The 19,082-nt window shown below is 39.1% G+C and overlaps 1 protein-coding gene and 1 long non-coding RNA gene across 3 annotated transcripts in view; one reads left to right on the forward strand and one right to left on the reverse strand.

Annotated features, from left to right (window-relative positions):
- The window catches only part of MACO1 (macoilin 1), a 63,352-nt gene that overhangs the window by 12,138 nt on the left and 32,132 nt on the right, over positions 1-19,082 (reverse strand). For both annotated transcript variants that reach the window (XM_072980322.2, XM_072980323.2), the window contains one exon: positions 16,694-17,192. In XM_072980322.2, coding sequence (XP_072836423.1) covers positions 16,694-17,192 — 499 coding nt within the window. The remainder of the gene's footprint in view (positions 1-16,693; positions 17,193-19,082) is intronic.
- On the forward strand, positions 6,929-18,931 carry LOC144584244 (uncharacterized). The gene is made up of 2 exons (XR_013538375.1): positions 6,929-6,991; positions 18,881-18,931. It is a non-coding gene; the product is annotated as an uncharacterized LOC144584244 (long non-coding RNA).

The following is a 19,082-nucleotide window of genomic DNA, read 5'->3' on the forward strand; positions in this document are numbered from 1 at the left end:
CACCAAAAATGGGCCTACTGAAAGCACAGACATCATACAAAGTGGGGCATCAGGATGGGAGTCATTTTCCTTCTCTGACCTACCAGTCTCTAAGGTTAATGCCACTGACATCTCTCAAATAGCACAGATACAGGGAAAGCAGAGCCTGAACTCTCGGCAGGACCTCATAAAATAACTAAATGGAGGATATAGCACTTTGGATATGTCATGAGAAGATGGGATGCATTAGAAAAGACAATAATGACAGGACAAGTGGAAGGCAGTAGGAAAGGAGGAAGAGCAAACGTGAGATGAATTGACTCACAAAAAGCCTAGTTTACAAAATCCAAAAAAGCGGTCAGCAATATGATCTTCTGCAGTTCACTAATTCCTAGGGTTGCCAGAAGTTGGCAGCAACTTGACAGCATCTAACAACAGAAGAGAAAGCTATCTAACAGCAGCTGATCTTCTATCTAATCTGTTGTTGTTCTGTCCTGTCAAGTGGGAACCAACTTAAAGAGACCCTAATAGGGCTTTCAAGGTAAATGATATATATAAAGAGTGGTCTTACCAGTTCCACTCCCCACTGGGTTTCCACGGCCGAGCTGGGATTCGAACCCTGGTCTCCAACATCCTAGTCCATCAATCAGTCCACTATACCACACTGGGTACCTTCTACCTAATATAGCATCACTTATTCTGAATGTCAGAAACTCTCCAGTGGCTCAGGCCAAAATCTTGCTCAGGACCGAAGTACTTCCTCTTTCTTTACAATGGAGATGCCAAGCTTGCATTTGACCACATAGAGAGATTGATTGATAGATAGATTGATAGATTTGATTTATATCCCGCCCATCTGGTCTATTCGAGATGGCCCTTTGGTCACTGACCACATTGTCAAAAATATGCCTCATACATAGAAGAATCTGTCCTTTTTGCATTATTTATTTATATTTATTTATTTATTGGACTTATATACCACCCCATAGCGCTACAAGCACTCTCCGGGCGGTTTACAATTTAATTATACAGGTTACACATTGCCCCCCCCCAGCAAGCTGGGTACTCATTTTACCGACCTCGGAAGGATGGAAGGCTGAGTCAACCTTGAGCCGGCTACCTGGGATTTGAACCCCAGGTCGTGAGCACAGTTTTAGCTGCAGTACAGCGTTTTAACCACTGCGCCACGAGGCTCATTATGGACCTTCCACACATAGACAATAACATGGAGCAAAAGGGATGGCGCTAGAGCATTCATTCTTCTACTGTGCTGAGTAAACACATTTCAATAACGGTCAAGTAGGATGTGAGTAAGTATGATGATTCAGTAGGCTGGATATGAATATGAATCTGGATTTGGTTCCTTCACTTGATTTTGGGGAGTGACCAATGCAACGAAGCATATCGTGTTGTACGCTGCCCAGAGGAGTGGCTTGCCACTAGATGGGAGGGGTAGATGTTCAAAGAGTCAGTCAATAAAATATTCATGTTAAAAGGAAAATAAAATACAGTAGGACCCCTATCTGCAGGATCAGTATCCACTGATTCATTTATCTGCTGCCTGAAAATGCTAAATAACGCCCCCTCCCAATACCTATTTATACTTATTTAGCAGAACTGGGCACTCGAGGGAACCAGAGGCCATACAATGTATACTGTTCAATACTTCTACATTTTTCAGCATCTGCGTGGTGGTGGTGGGCGCCTGGAACGGATCTCCCATAGATACCACAGTCCTGCTGTTGCTTGCACTTTTTGTGGACCCCAGAGAGGACTGTCTTGGTGGCTGCTCCCAAACTGTGGAAGTTCTTCTTCATGAGGCTAGGGTGACTGACTCCCTTTCCTTTGTTTGTTTTGGCAACAAGTGATAACTATTCAGACAGGGATTTAATATCTAATTTCAATGTAAGTTAAATGACCTGTGATTACATCTTTATATGCTTTTAATGTTTTAATATTGTTTAATTGCTTTTTAATGGTTTAATTAAGTCTATTTTTAATTTTAATTTGTTTAATTCATGTGTGAGCAACCCTGAGTCCCTTCACTGGAAGAAAAAGGGCATAAAATGGAAATAACTAAATAAAATAAATAGCCATACAACATTATGCCCAGTCATGCCAAGAATATATGTGCCTGGATGAGTCAAGAACTTTTGAATTGCTTGAAAAAAAAAGCATGAGGTAGAAAGACAGAAAATCTGTATCTGTTGTAGAGATTGTTGGATAAAGGCAATTAAAGCTAACAATACCACAAAATCTGACATAGAATCACAACCACTGCCACTTCTATTTGCAACACACTCAACCTTTTAAAACGGGAACATTTAAAAAATGCTACAAAACAAGTTCACCTCTTACCATTGAGGTTTATGGAGATGGCAGTCCATGTACCTTAAAGGCAAACATATGTTTTCCACTCTTGTGTCTCTATTGTGCTCTCCTAAAACTGGGTTAATTCTCCCCCACTTAATCACTCTCTGAGGCAGTGATTAAGTGTTCCTCTTTTGTACATCCTTCAAAACCAAACAGAAGGGCATGTAAGAAAGAAAAGGTGGGAGTATAGGCTGGCTGGATAGTTCAATGGCTGAGGTGTCTGGCTTGGGAGTGAAAGGTTGGGAGTTTGATTCCCCCACTGGGCCTCCTGGGAGAAGAGCCAGCCTGGGTGGCCTTGGGCAACCTGCACAGTCCCCCAGAAGATGGGAATGGCAAACCACATCTGACTATTCTCTACCTGGAAAACCCTGAAGAAAAAAAAAAGTCGACATCAGTCAGAATTGACTTGACAACACATGATTATTGTTATTATACACCCTATAAAGAAAATGTGGTATCTTTAGTAGTCTGGCCTAGATTACAAAAAACAAACAAACAAACAAACAAACAAAACCAGAAAGCCAATATTTGAAATGAGAAGGTCCCAAGTTTCCTTCTAATTTTTTAAAAAAACAGGTGCTTTGCAGTGTTAAAAAGGTCATGGAGCCTTGGGACTCAATTAGAAGGTGAACTGCCATTCCAGAGGGCTTCTATGAGGGTCTCGTATCTACTCTTCTCCTAGACAAAGAAGGGTTGGGGGAGGCCTGGCAGGTGCAAAAACCAGCCTTGGGGGATGTACTGGGGGGGGAAGCAACACCACACATTTGGAGGATTAATCCATATTCACAGAAAACTAACAAAAGTTAGTGCTCTTTTGTTATGAGAAGAAGCAAAAAGCTAGATGGTAGATAAAAAGCAATGATTTTTTAAAAAAAATCAAAGTTATTTAAACTGTGATTTAAATCATGATTTAAATTTTAAAAATGATTTTTAAAATTTAAATGGTCAAAAAATCCAATTAAAAAAAAATTAAATTGTTCACCTTCTTAAAGCAGCTTAAAGCTGGAGAAGTCTTGTTAGACCGAAACAAGAAAATTTTATTACCCAATTAAACTGGATCTAATTCAAAAGATAGGAGGTATTGCTTAATCTGTCAAGATCACAGAGGTTTTGTAGGTCAATCATTAATTGGCTCATTATTTTGGCACTTTATTGGGCAACTCAACAAACTGCACACAAAATTCTTATGATTTGTTAAGTTCTATTTTTTTTTTTTAAATTTGGGAGTCGCTGGCTTAACATGTAGGCTTCGACATTCACTACAATCTCTAGATGATGGATGGATGAATATTTTTGATTTGTAGTTTCCAGAATTAAAACATGTGACAAAGAGCTACTTCCATTTAAAGTCATGGGAATATACTTTCTTCAGAAGTTGGGGTAACAGACCCACACTCTGCTATTCTGGATGCTAGCAAATTTAAGGAACACATCACAGTAAAGGACTATACTGTACTCCATCTCAAAGCTGTTTAAATTAGTCAGTAAAATAACTTCATGAGTGTGTGTGTGTGTGTGTGTGTGTGTAAATAATGCATTATGAAAACTTTTTAGATGTACAGAGCTTCAGAAAGCTATTAAATTTTATGAACATCCACCCACATGTCTTAAAATACTATTAATAAAGCATACTGCTCTTTAGTGGACAACATTTAAAAGAAATAAAAGTTTAATACGTTGTTTCCCTACTCCCTATCCTGGATTACCCACCATTCCAGATTATTTCTGATATAACCACTCTACAATATAGCACTGTAGCAGGTAGTTTGTTCTTTATACATTTCTGTTAAACCTATCAATTACTATGTTAGGTAAAACTGAAGCCTACTTAAGCCAGTGCTTTGTTTTTCAACTAGTGGAACCTGTACTATCTGACATAAGACCATGGATGAAAACTCCCCATTCAAGAAAGATTTTGCTTCCAGCAGCTGCCAGCCTTTGCTAATTTGTTTCATCACCAAATGGACAGAAGTAGATTTCCTTTGAAATCATATGCACTCATTTTACAATAAAGTAATAACTTGTGGCACATGCTATTTTATTATACATGTGAACTCAGGAATCCCTTCAGAGGGAATCATATTCAAGTGACAATAAAGATAACCGACTAGTAGATTCATTATAATTTGCATGCTTAGAGAACAGCTACTATACAAATGTTTTGAGACATGTATTCTAAAAAAAGGATGAGTCTGGCTCTAAAGATGAACCAGAAGCGGCCCAAGACTATGGTCCATCTGCACAATGCTCTGTGATAAGGGAACTTTATTTATTTATTCCATTTATATCCCACCTATCTAGTTGTTATGACCACTCTAGGCGGCTTCTACTTGACATGTCTTCTACTTGACATGTCTGCAGAGTGAATTTTTCTGACCAATGCTAGCTTGAACCACGAGATCACTGCTGCATCATATCCTGATGTAGCTCAGGTCTACCCACATAATTCTCTCCACCTCCACCATGGAGAAACTACCAAATGCTCCTTCCTGATGCTCCCTCCCACTGGGACACTGGCTGTAGCATAGACACTTGGGGTTTCAAGAAGCTAGAGTTGTCCCAATGATGAAATTTGACTTAATGGCCTGAATTGTGCTGGGGATTTAAGCCAGTGTAAGCTTAATTGCTTCTTACTAACTAGTGGCTTGTGATCAAAGCTGCCAACATGACTTTGACCCAACTCCGGGAGGCAGTAGAAGACAGGAGGGCCTGGCGTGCTCTGGTCCGTAGGGTCACGAAGAGTCGGACACAACTTAATGACTAAACAACAACGACAACAAACTAGTGGCTGCTCGCATTCTTTGACATAGACAAATCACACAATTGGCATGCAAGTGGAAATTTGGTGCTGCCATTTACACAATTATACTTATGCCAGCATAAATCTTCAAGAGGATTCTGACCAAGTGCTTCACATCTTACAGAAATGTCTTTGATAATGCAGATCATGAAAAGATACGCATACTGTAATTCTAAAAGAAATTGTGTGCTGAAACCTATAACCTATACGCTGAACAAGAGGGTATCAGGGAAACAGAATGGTTTCTAACTGGCAGAGATGTCAGAGAATGGGTGCATTTGACCTTCCCATCTATTCAGCCTACCAGTAGAACATGCCATACAAACAGCTGCATTAGAAAAAGGAGGAGTGAAATTGGTGAAAGAAAATTTTCATACTAGCAAATGATACCATATTACTGACATAAAGCAGGACTGATTTCAAACAATTACTAAGAAAGGTTAAAGAAGAAAGTGCAAAAGAAGGATTACAGTTGAACATTAAAAAGACCCAAATGATAACTACAAAACAACTATACTGATGCTGACAATTAGAAATCAAAATTGTTAAAAAGATTTTCTGTATCTTGGCTTCATAAACAATCCAAATGGGCAGTACAGCCAAAAAAAAAAAATCAGTAGATGACCGAGACTTGGAAGGGCAGCTATGAAGGAACTAGAAACAATCCTTAGGAATCACGGAAACATCAATGGAAACTAGGGCCATGATCACTTATCTCCTGGTTATTGTGTATGGATATGAAAGCTTGACAATGCAAAAAGGTAAAAGGAAAAGACTGATTCATTTGAAATGTGATGCTGGAGAGAGCTTTACAAATACCATACCTTGGATTACCAGAAAGATAAATGTGTTGTGGATCAAAGTGAACCTTCACTCTCAGTAGAAGCTAAAACGACTAAACTAATGTTATCACACTTTAGATTCATCACGAGAAGACAAGACTCATTAATGAGCAATAATGCTAGCAAAAGTGGAAGACAGTAGGAAAAGAGGAAGATCAAATATGAAATCAATTGGCTTAATAAAGGAAGCTAAGGTATTTAGTTTGCAAGACCTGAGCAGTGCGGTCCATGGCAGAATCTTTTGGAGGTCATGAATTCATAAGGTCTCCATTCAATATGTTTGAAGTAACCCGACAGTACACAAGAAGAAGAAAGAAGCAACCCTGGTTTCTTAAGAATCATCAAACAGAGTTCCTCAGTACAGAAACAACAAAGAAGTATGGCAAGTTAGAATGTCATGGGATGACAGGAGGGGCAAGACAGGGAGGTTTACCCCAAACTTAAGAAACCAGACTTATGAAGCCAAATCAACACTCACTGGGCCATTATAAATGTAGCAGGTCACTCACAGAAGCAGGTGGAAGATATGCTTCCATGTGGTTCTGGCAACTGAGAACCAAATTTATTTTGAGAATCTGTTACGTTAATCCTTAGGAATTCATTTTAACTGTTCAAAGCCATTCTCATACATTATTGTAGTGCTGTATTTCTTACAACAGTTCTAAAAGAGAAACCAATATTGTCCCTATTAAATTAGTTTACATGGTGATAGTGGCACTGAGACAAGAATTGTTCATTTAAGATCACTAAATATGTCTGTTACTGATGAAACATTTGAACAAAATTTGAATCAAGGACTTCCCAGCTGACAGGTGCTATGCTAGACTAGCCGCCAACAGCTTCATTTCATGTGAAAGGTCTACACATGATTAACAAGACTGAAAGCTATTCCTGGACAGACCAATTATACTGCTCTGCTCAGCTTCCCTTTTCCAAACATGCACCTGGAACATTGCAGGGGAGAAGCCATTCCGGGCTCAGTAAGGTTTACAACTTTGTGAGTGAAGTGTACATTATCTTGTGCATAATGCAAAACTTGGTTGTCATGCTATTTTTCTGCGTTGCAGAATGCAAAAAGTTAAATGTATTTATCTAACAAAGAGTGTGTAAAAACATTTTAGGTATGATTGAAGGGACAATAATTGTCTCCCAAGACCCTACTTAGTTAATAACTTAATCAAGCTGTATTCAGTTTTGCAATGTGTACTATGGCTGCGTAGTGGTGAGCAAGTAACTAAAAATAAATTCCCTCTGCTGATTACTAGATTTTAAAAAAGGATTACACATGCTGTGCTGTTTCTGTTCCACTGAAGTGCATAAGTGCATAAGGAAAATGTTTTCGTCAATGAGCAGAGAACAAAATAAACGTGAGGAGATTGTGTAACTCATCAAGACTAATTTTTTGATATATCTTATACTGTCCACATTCACAGAGAGTGCTACAGCCACAATTTCACACCCACTTATTTTGAAGCAAGTCCCACTAAGCTCAGGCTGGCTTGATTCTCGGTAAACATGTGCTGAGCTAGATTTTGATCCCCATGGATGCCCTATGGAGTCCTGTTTTTAATTTTCTGAGCCAGTCTTTGTCGGCTCAGAGGTAAACATGTTTTGCTTAGCCTTGACAGCCAGACAGTATTAATGACTGCTGTTGACCTCACTACTTTCCTAAGTGCACTGGTGACTTGGGTGAGCCGTAGAGCCCACCTGCTCAATTTACATCATAATCAGAGACACTCAGGGAGAGTAAAAAACATGTCTTAGTTGTTCCTGAGTGTCTCCAGAGTTGTGCATACAAGTTGCCCCTTAATTACTCTGTACAAATCAGATAAATTGGGAAAAGACACACAGCACTTAGTCCATTCCACTCAGAAGCAACTTTAACATACAAGTTTTTGGAATGTGTGCAAAAATTGGTGAGGGAAAGAGTTATCTGCACTGGGAAACCAGGGACAAGCAATAGGCAGGAAGATTTGTGGTCACTAGTTGGAATGCTTGAAGAGTTTCTTCATGGATGCCAGTATAAACCTACCTAATTAATTTCAATGCAAACTAAAACAAAACAAGTAGCTAAATGTGAAACAGGATGTGCAGTTTTGGGGATGTTCCTGGATTTGTCTCTGAGCCTGGATGTCCAGGTTTCAGTGGTGGCCAGAAGTGCATTTGCACAATTAAAACTAGTGTACGACCTGCACCTGTTCCCGGAGACGTCTGATCTGGCCACAGGGACACATGCCCTAGTTACATCCCAACTGGACTACAGTAACATGTTCTATGTGGAGCTGCCTTTGGAAAGTGTTCAGAAACTTCAGCAGGTCCATAACACTGTAGCCAGAGTGTTAACTGGGGCTGATTACACAGATCACATAACCCCAATGTTACAGCAGTGATTGACTATCTGAGAGTGGGTTTTAAATGGAGTATTGTGCCTTGCTGCCTCGAATCTGTTTTTAGTACTGCTTTTCTTTACCATTTTTAGTGTGGTGTTTGTTGGGTTTTTTATGTACTGTTTTTAGCTTTTAAATTTTATCTTTTAATGTTATTAGCTGTCGGGTCCTTTTTAAGGATAAAGGCAGGGTAACATATTTTAAATAAATAAATAAATAAATAAATAATAAAAGAAACTGATAAGAACTGATCTACCTATCAACTGCTACTGGCCATTGCCATCTAAAAATCCTACCAACAAATGCTATTAAAATATAACTAAGTGGTCTCCGGACCTGGAAACACAGTGATGCTGCTTAGTGCCTGGCTGTTTTGGCCATACAATATCTCCATGGAGGAGGAGAAATGTATATATACAGTTCAATGGGTTTTATAAGCAATGGTTAAGTCTGGCACAAGTCTGTTACATGTAGTATTCAACCTGGCATTAAGCTTTGGTATGGAACAGACCGTATGATGGACAATCTTTGAGAGGAACTGGGTGGGGAAGTGAGTTCTTTGGGGGTACTGATAGATCTCTTGGTAGTCTTCAATCCTATCAACCATTATATCCTTCTGGGCCGCCTCTCTGGGACAGGCCTTAAAGGCCTCTTTTGTGATGACAGCCTTGCATGTATGCACATATGATTCCATCCAGCCAATGTTCAAATTCTGTATCTCTTCTTATTAGAAGGGATGAAGTTAAATGTCAAAGATCTGAGCACACACGAAATTATAGAAGTGGTTAAGACTCAGATAAATTCTCCTGAATACTTTTGGCATAAGATATGGCAAGTTGCACTGATTAATGTGGAAAGTTCTGTTCTGCTTTCGCCCTACACATGAATGGAATAAACCATTTTGTTTCTGGTCAGCAAGATCCTTATGCAATTATGGAGAAGTTTCTCCCTGTTAGCTGTAGTCTTACCTCTGCATTAATTTATCTCTCACTATAACACAGTAGATGGAGAGGTCATCATCCAAATAAAAAATTCACAGGAAAAGCTCTCTTTTTTGACATCTTGTTCCACCCTCTGCTTATTTATGTTATATCTTTCAGACAAGTGAAACCCAGAAACCACAATACCAGATTGCGTAACATTTGGAACTAACACACAATATGTCACAGTTAATGTGATAACATCATATATGCCACATAATATGAGAACATCCACCATGTTGTACTGCAATTTCCATAAGCCCTAGCCAGCACAACCAGTGGTGAAGGAAGATGGGCACCACAATGTAACAATATCTGAAGGTCTATGTGTTTTCTATCCCTAGTTTAGGAACTGGCAGCAGCTCCTCCAGTTCCAAGGGAAGTATCTTCCCCAACTCTTCTAACATACTATTTATTTTTATTTATTTATTTTTCCAGCTTTTACCTCGCCCATCTAGATTCCATGAATCTACTCTGGGTGGCATACATTCCAAATATAAAACAAAATTTAAAACACACACTATTACTTTTTCTAGAGGCAACCAGGCTTGAACGTGAGAGTTTTTGCATGCAAAACATGTATTGTTATTTTGTATTTAGCCTTTACTTAGTAGCGGAGCTACAATATAGATTTCAACAATGTATCAATTTTTTAAAAATGTAAACATTTTGTCTTTGGAAGTGGAAACAATGGTTTTCTAATAATAACAACAAATGTATACAAATGAATTGATGGTACTAGCTCACTCATTCAGTTTGGTGATGACTGTAATAAAAATTTATTATTCGCCTACCCCAAAATAAGCACAGCCATTTTCCTGTCATGAGTCAAAGCAGAGCCATACATTATGCACAAAGGCACACAATAAACTCCAGTGGCTGTTTCCAAAGGAGCAACTGATAGTGGAGAAACTAATGGAGAAAACTGTATGGTTTAACCATCTCTTCACCGAATACAGTAAGAGTTAAATGCTCCTATTCCTCCGTTCGAAATTCCTTGTGCCAGAAATACTGCTTTACAACTTGAATGGAGAACGTGTGGTCTGAAGGGTTCATGAGGTTAATCTTTCCAGCCTCCTGAAGCCAGCAGAACTACACCTTCCCTGCCCAATTTGGTGTCACGCCGCCAAAATTTGCTGTTGTGGTGGTGATTAAAAAATCTCTCCACATTTTCACTTTAGAACAAGGTACACATGGGAAATGTGCATGTTTTAAATAAGAATTGTGCTCCTGGAAATGCCACTTTTCCTTTAAAACATGTCACATGCTTAACCCGTACCTTGTTTTTAAGGCTGGAGTAGCATTTCTCTTTATTTCTAAACTAGGCTGCCAAATTCCATCACAGTGGTGGTGGGGCAAAACTGCTCCCAAACTAGTTACCCTAGAAGAAACAGACTCTGATGTTTTGTTAGTCATACTTATATAGAATGCGTGGCTCCGTGCTGAAAGTGTACATAGAAGGAAGAGACATACATGTACTGTTCTGGATAATAAGTGTATGGGAAGAGAAAGGGCAGAATACTAGCTTCAAAAACTGTTCAAAATATCATTTTTGTCTTGGACAATTACAGTGACGCAGATTGAAATGAAAACAGAAAACCTCAACAAACATTTTTAAAGAACCAGGACCTTTAGGATCCCAGTGAGAATTTTACTGAACACCATCTGACTAGAGAATTTTGGGAGATACAGTCCAAAAATTCATAGCATACACTTCCACTAAAATACATGACAGCCAGGACGTTAAAAGGATGTTGTGTCATATAAGAAACACAGAAAAAATGCCATTAATAAATAATCAGTTAGTGCAAGACTCTCCTGTAACGAAATTCTAAGGAAAACATGTCTTATGAGAGGAGAGGAAAAAATAACACACATTTTTTACTCCAGCTACACATTAATGCAAAACAAAAGCACATTAGATTTGGACTCACAGCAAATGCATTTGCTCCATTACTTTAGTGTGTGGATCATGATATCCCAGCCGTTTTGTCTTTTTAAAAGTGTTTTTAATGCTTTTATCCTTTTTAAATCAGTTTTTATGATGATCTTAATATTTCCATGTTTCATAACCTTTTCTTCTTTCCTGTATTTTGTTTTAATTCCTGTCTCTTTTAATGATCTGTGAGCCACCATGAGTCCCACTGCACAAAAGTGCAGTACATAAAGCTTAGAAAACAATAATTTTCAGTGTTTTACCTGATTTCTCAGTTCCTTGCGTACATCCCTTGTAAATATGCAGTAACAAAAACATGTAACGTCAGGAAACAATCAGCAGTGTAAGAACTACCTACATTCCTCAAAGAGGCAGCTCTTTTCCTTTGGAACCAGTTATCTTCCTGCATTAGGAAAGTGCAGGAATGACCTACTATTATTTCGTTGATATGCTGTCAAGTCGCACACAGCCAAGGGCAATGCTATGAATAAGCAAGCAATATCCAAAATGTCCTGGGCTCAACAGCCCTGCTCAGCTCTTGCAAAGCCCAAGCCGGTGGCTTCCTTTAGGGAGTCAACCTATCTCATAGTTGGCCTTCCTCTTTTCTTGCTACTTCAGCATTTCCCAGAATTATTGTAGATAATACCCATGGATACACACAATGTGATGTAGTGGAAAAAATGATGGACTAGGACTCAAGAGACCTAGCTCTGCCATGCAAACTCACTGGGGAGTGGGTGGGTTTGGAACTAGTAAAAGCACTCCTTAAATAACTCAGTTACCCTGAAAGTGCTGTTAAAAGTTGTTATAAGTCCGTTCTGACTTGATAGCACGTAACCCCTTATTGATTCGTTTCATTTATATCCCACCTAGTTGTCACCTGAGCAGCTTTCTATAAAACCAAATGCCCGCTTGGGCTGGGCTGGGGTAGAGTGGGGAGCCCCCCCCCCAACCACTTGGGATTATAAATTTATATAGTTGCTTTTCGGAGCCACTGAAATTCCATATTATAACACTACTGCACCAGTATCCCGTGTGCTGTTGCGTAGCACAGCACTGTTACATTTATGTAATCTAATTTGAAGTAAGAGTGGGTGGCACCTTTTATTGGATTAGGATGTAATACAAACTCCCTTGGAAGTAGCTCTAGGCCATAGAGGGAGACTCTTCTACATCAGGGGCATGTAGAGAATTGGGCGCGCGCACTCACAAGAGAGAACAAGCAGGCAAGGGGAGGGCAGTGGACTCTTCCCCTGCCTACAAATTCAACCATCCACTGGAAAGGGGGATTAAAAAAAGAAAAAGAAAAAGAAAGAAACCAGAAGCAAACTTGTCAGATGGGAGCATGACCAGAGGGACAGACATTGACCAGAAAAGATTTCCAAAGTGATGCACCAGGAAGAAAAACTGGTCTTTCCTGCCTGCCCATTAATGCATGGAACAGACAACAAGATTTATTGGGCTAATTTCAGAGACAACACTGCACTGATAGTTGATTAACCTAAGCAGGTAATAATGTGTGTGTGTGTAATCACTTTACGAGTTACTAAGTGAAATATGAAAGAAGAAGAGATTATGCACAATGATTTACCATCATAGCATGCTGAAGATTAGGATTCTCTCCATATCTGACCTTCATTCATCAAGACACTTCAAAGTCACGTTACCATAAAATGCAGCACTTACAAAAACTGTTTTACTTGTCAGTTTTTAGATGAAAAGCCACTTAAGACCATCAAATTGTACACTGCTTGCCAAGAGCATTTGATTAAATACCTTTTTTGGAATGCTGTTCATCTATAATAGTTTGTTATTAATTTAATGAAGCTCCATGAATTGGCTATTAGGATAGCTTGTGTACGGAGCTGGACTGCAAACTTGTCCCTATGTATATAAGAAGTTGTAAACAGAACACTTACTAAATTTCCTGCCCATACATTCCTATGTTAGTAATTGGTGATGAATCAGCAGCCTATAATAGCTAAAGTCCAAAATACCTTTTACAGTTTCATATGTTTTCTTAGAAACACGTAAGGGAAAATTGCTAGTTTAGGATTTTTAGTAAATAGAATCTGTCAGCTCAAGTTTGCATATAGCTCTTTCATACATAGAAAAACAGTGGTTTTTAATTTTATTCATTCCGAAATAAAGGATGAGATTTTTAAAAAGTTGCATTTTATTTGTCTTCTCAGGAAGCACTTCCAAAATAGAAGGTGAAATACCCCTTGCAAAGGCTAGTACAAGGCATATCACAAAAACATTTTTTAAGTCTTGGGGCACCTTTAAGACTAACAAATTTATTTTAGTGTGCACTTTCTATGGATTATGATTCACTTCTTCAACTACAAGAAGCAATGTTTGAAGAAACGGATTGCAGTTCATGCAAACTCACAGTAAAAAACCTGGTTATTATTTGAAATGTGCCACAAAGCTTTGTTTCTTGTTTTGTTCATGTGGTACACAGTATTTGTCCTTTACCAATAAGAGATAAATTGCTCACTTTATGATTTTTATTGTCAAATTAGATGAGGGGCATTACTTCAGTTGTTCATAGCCCAGACTATCACCAAAGTCATTTTGATCCCAATCCCAGTGTCTTTTGGTATTTCAGCTAGGTTGGGAGAGAAGTGATCAAAGAAATCAGCTTGTGAAGCTTCTGGGATTTTAAGTGATGACAGTGATCCCAAATAAGCTTTGGAGTAATACAGAAAAAATTAAATGGTGGCTGCCACACTCAGTTGCCCAGAGGAGATGTGAAATGGAGAAAGAGCAACACTCAATACTCTTAGCTGCATTCCCCCTTTGGCACATAAATCAGACACATACGTACATCTGTTTTATACATGCAAGAGGTAGACACATGAAGAAGAAATACAAGCTGCCACCTTTATAACTAGTTTGTCCCTCTACCTTACTCATAGCATTATACTTCAAGGGCTGCAACTACAAAGTATGACTTCAAGTTAATTAATCTTGGCGTATTTCCCTTCTGGAAACTAAGGTCTATCTAGAAATAACTGGGGGTGGGGGAAACACACACACAAACTCTTAATGTTTGGCTTCATGTTATTTACATGTGAAAATGGTTTTGGAATTCAGCCCACCACTCTCATGCTTTCCCAAACATGAATAACCTTCCGAGTCCAACTTATGGACCAACAAGAATGGTTCAGATTGCAGGAAGGGGGAAAAAGATGAGAAATCATCTCAGCCCGACTCTGCCAACACAGTGGTCCTGTTTAAGCATAAAAATGAAGCACATTAACTTCAGTACTGCAGTAAGTAAACACACTTGCTTTTACAACAAACAACAAATTACCAGGCTACCATAAATATCTAATGTATTTGTTGTAGTTATTTGGCAGACTGGATCACTTCTAAACAACAAACAGGTCCACACTGCCAGATCACTGAAAAAATGGTCCGGGGCTCTGCTGAAGTCACCCGTCTCTTCACAACAGCATCATGGAGTACCCTGTACGGCTGAGCGTCACGAACAATGAGCAAGAGCACTCCACATTACAACGATTTGTTGCAGATCCCACAGGTTAATTATTTACAGGAACTATTTAACAAACACACACCCCTCCAAAACACGCATACTAATCTTCATCCTTCAGGAGATCTGAGCAGCAAACCTAAAGTTAATAAAAACCAATCCACAACAGTAAAGCTTAAAGCAGTTGAAACAATTAAGAGGGTGCAAAACCCTGTTCAAAATGTTAACTGCTTTTCTGCATATAAACAGCAATAGAATCATATAAGAGAGGAAGTTTGCATATTGTTGGCCAATACAAAAAAGGCCCTTCCCTATGATGTCACCATAAACACCTGGAGAGGATGAAAAGAGAGATTATATAGATGATTCCAATATTGAAGCAGGACAAAGTTGCAGAGTTTTGAATTTCTGGTTAAATTCCTCTAGCTGCACAGCAGAAATGCAGGGATTCACAGAGCAGAATCACTTCAAGTTCCACAGAGAACTTTTTGTCAACAAATTGGATCTTACAATCTCAAGAACTCACTCTGAGACAGTAATGGTATAAAGAATAAAAACCATTTTCTTTACTAACAGCTGTGAAGAGATTAAACAGCAAACTGACAAACATGACTGCTTTCAACATCAGACTTCAACAGACTAAAAAGGATGGAAGAAGCGCTGAGCAGAGAGGCAGGAGGAATTCAGAAGCAGGAGGGGAACTATTGGTTAGTGCTGGGTAGACTAGTCAAACTTTCTAAAGGTAGCATGCAAGGTTGCAAAAACCTTACTGTAATCAGAATGACAGTTGAGACGTTGATAATAAATAGTATTCAACCCAGAAATTTCCAGAAAGGGGTGCAACTTGCACAAAGACATCCTTGGCTAAAGAGCATCTGGAAACCCAGCTCTATGATTGCGTTCACAAGCACTCCCAAGATGCTAATCTCAATTTTTAAATGGAATCAAACCACCACATATTAAAAGCCTTCTTGCCGACTAGAAGAACTTACGTCTTATCTGGATGATGTTTGTTAGCTCTAACTGATTTAGAACAAAAAGCACTGATGTTGAACATCTATACTGTACCTATATAGCATTATCAAAAAAGGAGGCAAATTTGGTGTCAGTTGTAGCACAAAACTCTGGATGACCTCTCCCACCAGTTTCATGTGGAATCTACACTTTAGATGTTAGAAAGCATGAGTGATATAAAGGAAAACAGTATGGGGTTAACTTTCCTCTGAACAGCTTCCTCTAGTACAAACTACCACACAAAATTTTATGTCCCGCAGTCAACCCAGACTGTCTGCACACAAAAACTTGAGATTTTAATTTTGAACATCCTGCTGCATCAAAATTCTGGTTGTGTTTCAAACCAAATGGTTTAACCACAGTTCTCTAAACACAGTTATGATCATCACAGTCTACCCTGGACATTGCTGTAACCAGTAACTGCAGTAACATGCAAGAAAGACCCACTTTTTTCTTTAAGCTTCAAAAACACACTCCAGAAAAAGGTCAAACATTCCACACACAAAAGCATACACCTCTTTCCAACTACAAGAAAACATACCTATCCGCCCCTTCCCAAGTTAACTATTATTTCCTCTATGACTCACTAGAGAAAGCAATTGTGTACTAAGTAAATCAACGGTAGTAGAGCATGGGCTGGCCAGAGAACTCAAATCTCTAGTCCCTTTTGTCTTGGTATTTATTCCACACCCCCAGTGTATGATTTGTATAGATCTAGACCAATGAAATTCAACAGAGCACCCCCAGGCCCAAACCCCCAGCACTTGCCACAACCTATTCTTCACAATTCCCCCTTTAACTTACAGGGAAAAGAAAATGCCCCTCCCCAAAATGAAACAGAAAAGAGTCAAGAGAGTATTAGTACACTACGTATCAAACTTACCTTACCAGTGCATCTGGTTTGCTCAGTTGGTTATTAGGAATACAATTTTCCATTAAGTCTTTATGTGTGCTTGGGCTCTTGCTAGTGCATTTCTGTTTCTTCTCATTCTTAGCCGATGAGGAAGGGATGCTCCCATTAGTTGCACTGTGGCTGCGAGGCGAGGCGTTCACAACTCCGCTAGCATTTTTGTAATTTTTGGATGAGGCAGTGCATGAGTCCTCCTTCAAGAGGTTTTCTGTACTTCCCACAAGATCATTATTTAATCTTTTACTACTGATATGGTTCTCCATATATTCAATTTCCTGTATTTTAGAGTCTACAGGTTGCAAAATATTGTTATTTATTCCAAGGTTATGTTTTTTCGCATCCTTGTCTTTCTCTTTCCCTTTTTCTCTATATTCTAGTTCCGGCAATGTTGCAGATAATTTTTTATTGGTTGAAATACCACCATTGTGTTGCAAAATCATAGAGGAATCCATATCGGACAATCCTTTGGCTGCTGAAATAAATAGAAAAAAGGCCAGTATTTAAGTCAACGGTATCACCTTTTCTCAGTCTCATATAATTTTGTTAGTTATTTATATTTATAATTAAAAACAAATTATGGGCAATAGAGAAAACTCACATTACAAACTATTGCATTAGTAGTCTATGACACTGGTTCTTAACCTTTGTTACTCAGATGTTTTTGGACTGCAACTCTCAGAAGCCTTCACCATCAGCTCTGCTGGCTGGGGTTTCTGGGAGTTGCAGTTCAAAAACACCTGAGTAACAAAGGTTAAGAACCACTGGTCTATGACATTTCTGAATTAAAGGATTCCTGAAGAAATGTGTTGTGCAGCATGACTGTTTGCCTCCTGCAGCAATCTGAGGAACTTGACAAAAAAAAACTTTTTCCTAGTGATACAGTTACCATTTCTGTAAAGATCAAAGCATTATATGGCCTCCCAATTCTTGTCCTTTCGCTATTAAAAAAAGTTAGTGTTCAGCAAATAAAAATTTATTCATGTACAGTATCTGGAAGAGAGAGTCTAGCAAAAAGTGGGAGATAACCTTTGGAGGAAACATGACACACCCATGAAGAACCACCTTTTCTCCATGCATTCACAGGACTAGTCAACTGTAACCCCAAATTAATCTCACCAATGGCAAATAGAATTAACTTTATTAACCAGAATTAAGAACAGTGAGAAAGCAGTGAAGATCACCAAGTGACTACTGGTTGTAAAGGCTAGCCTACAGTGTGAGTGCCAGGTGCCAAATGAAATCTGGAGCACTGAGTTTCTTAGACCGTGTGCATCTGAAAATCCCTTCTGAGAAAGTTCAGTAATAGGGTGAATGAAAACATGAAGGGCCTTCAACTGGAATTCAGTTATCAGAGGCTGCAAGATAACAACCCACCGTATAAAAAGCAGAAACTTTCAGAGCATAAAGGGAAATTTTCCATGTTGGTGGAAACATGGGGTGCAAATTAAATGAAATGCAGGAAATTCAGCATCAAGGAGAACATTTCCAGTATGGAAATGTTAGGAGCATAGGAAGGGACTCTAGAATAGCTGTGTCTGAAGACACAGCCAGAAAGACCTGGACCACTATCCTACTAGGCAACTGTGTAGCAGTTTTTTCCTTTTGTTCTTTGTCCTACAATCATTTATTCAGCTGGTGAGCAGGGGGACTGTGATGGCCAGCCAGCTAAACAGGTAGAATCACTTGTGTGATTGGTTTTACGCTACTGCTTAAGGCAAGATCCATGGGTTCAGAATGAGCAGCAAAACTTGTTAGTCTCCAAGCAGCTGTTCCACTTGCAGTAACTCTTGTGTGTAAAGGACCAAATCCTCTTTCACAGAGACTGGTTTACTGTCAGCCACATTATGGTCTATTCAGGGCTTCAATGTTCCGTTTTTGTCCTTCGGTACTTTCCTTCCAAATTAGAAGTGGATTCAGAATGAGCACTGTGCTAACCATCATGCTTCAGATGCTGTGATGTGTTTGATGGTATCAACCTGGCCGAGATATTTGGAGAAACTGTGAGTGGCGAAGTTAGAAATGTAGCTGAGCATGGTTCATACTAGAGGCTAATGTTAAAAACTGTGGCATGGTAAGATGTTTGTAATGTGAGCTGCTACTCCCAAAGGCTTTTAGGAGTAGCAATTGATCTTTTTTATCTTCTTTCTCCTGACATGGAAGGTGCCCCACAGGAGCCTAGTGATGGCAAAACACCCTTGTGCAGACCCCATGGAACCTGGATGATTCTCATGGCTGCTCTACAGAGATAACAAGAACTGCAATTTCTGTTATCTATTGCTGCAACAGGATTACCAGACTACAAGAAACACAAAGGAGGGGAAATTAGTCCAGAGAGTGAAAAATAAAGGGAGAGAGGATTCAC

This window comes from Pogona vitticeps, chromosome 9, assembly GCF_051106095.1.
Source record: "Pogona vitticeps strain Pit_001003342236 chromosome 9, PviZW2.1, whole genome shotgun sequence".
Taxonomy (NCBI): Eukaryota; Metazoa; Chordata; class Lepidosauria; order Squamata; family Agamidae; genus Pogona; species Pogona vitticeps.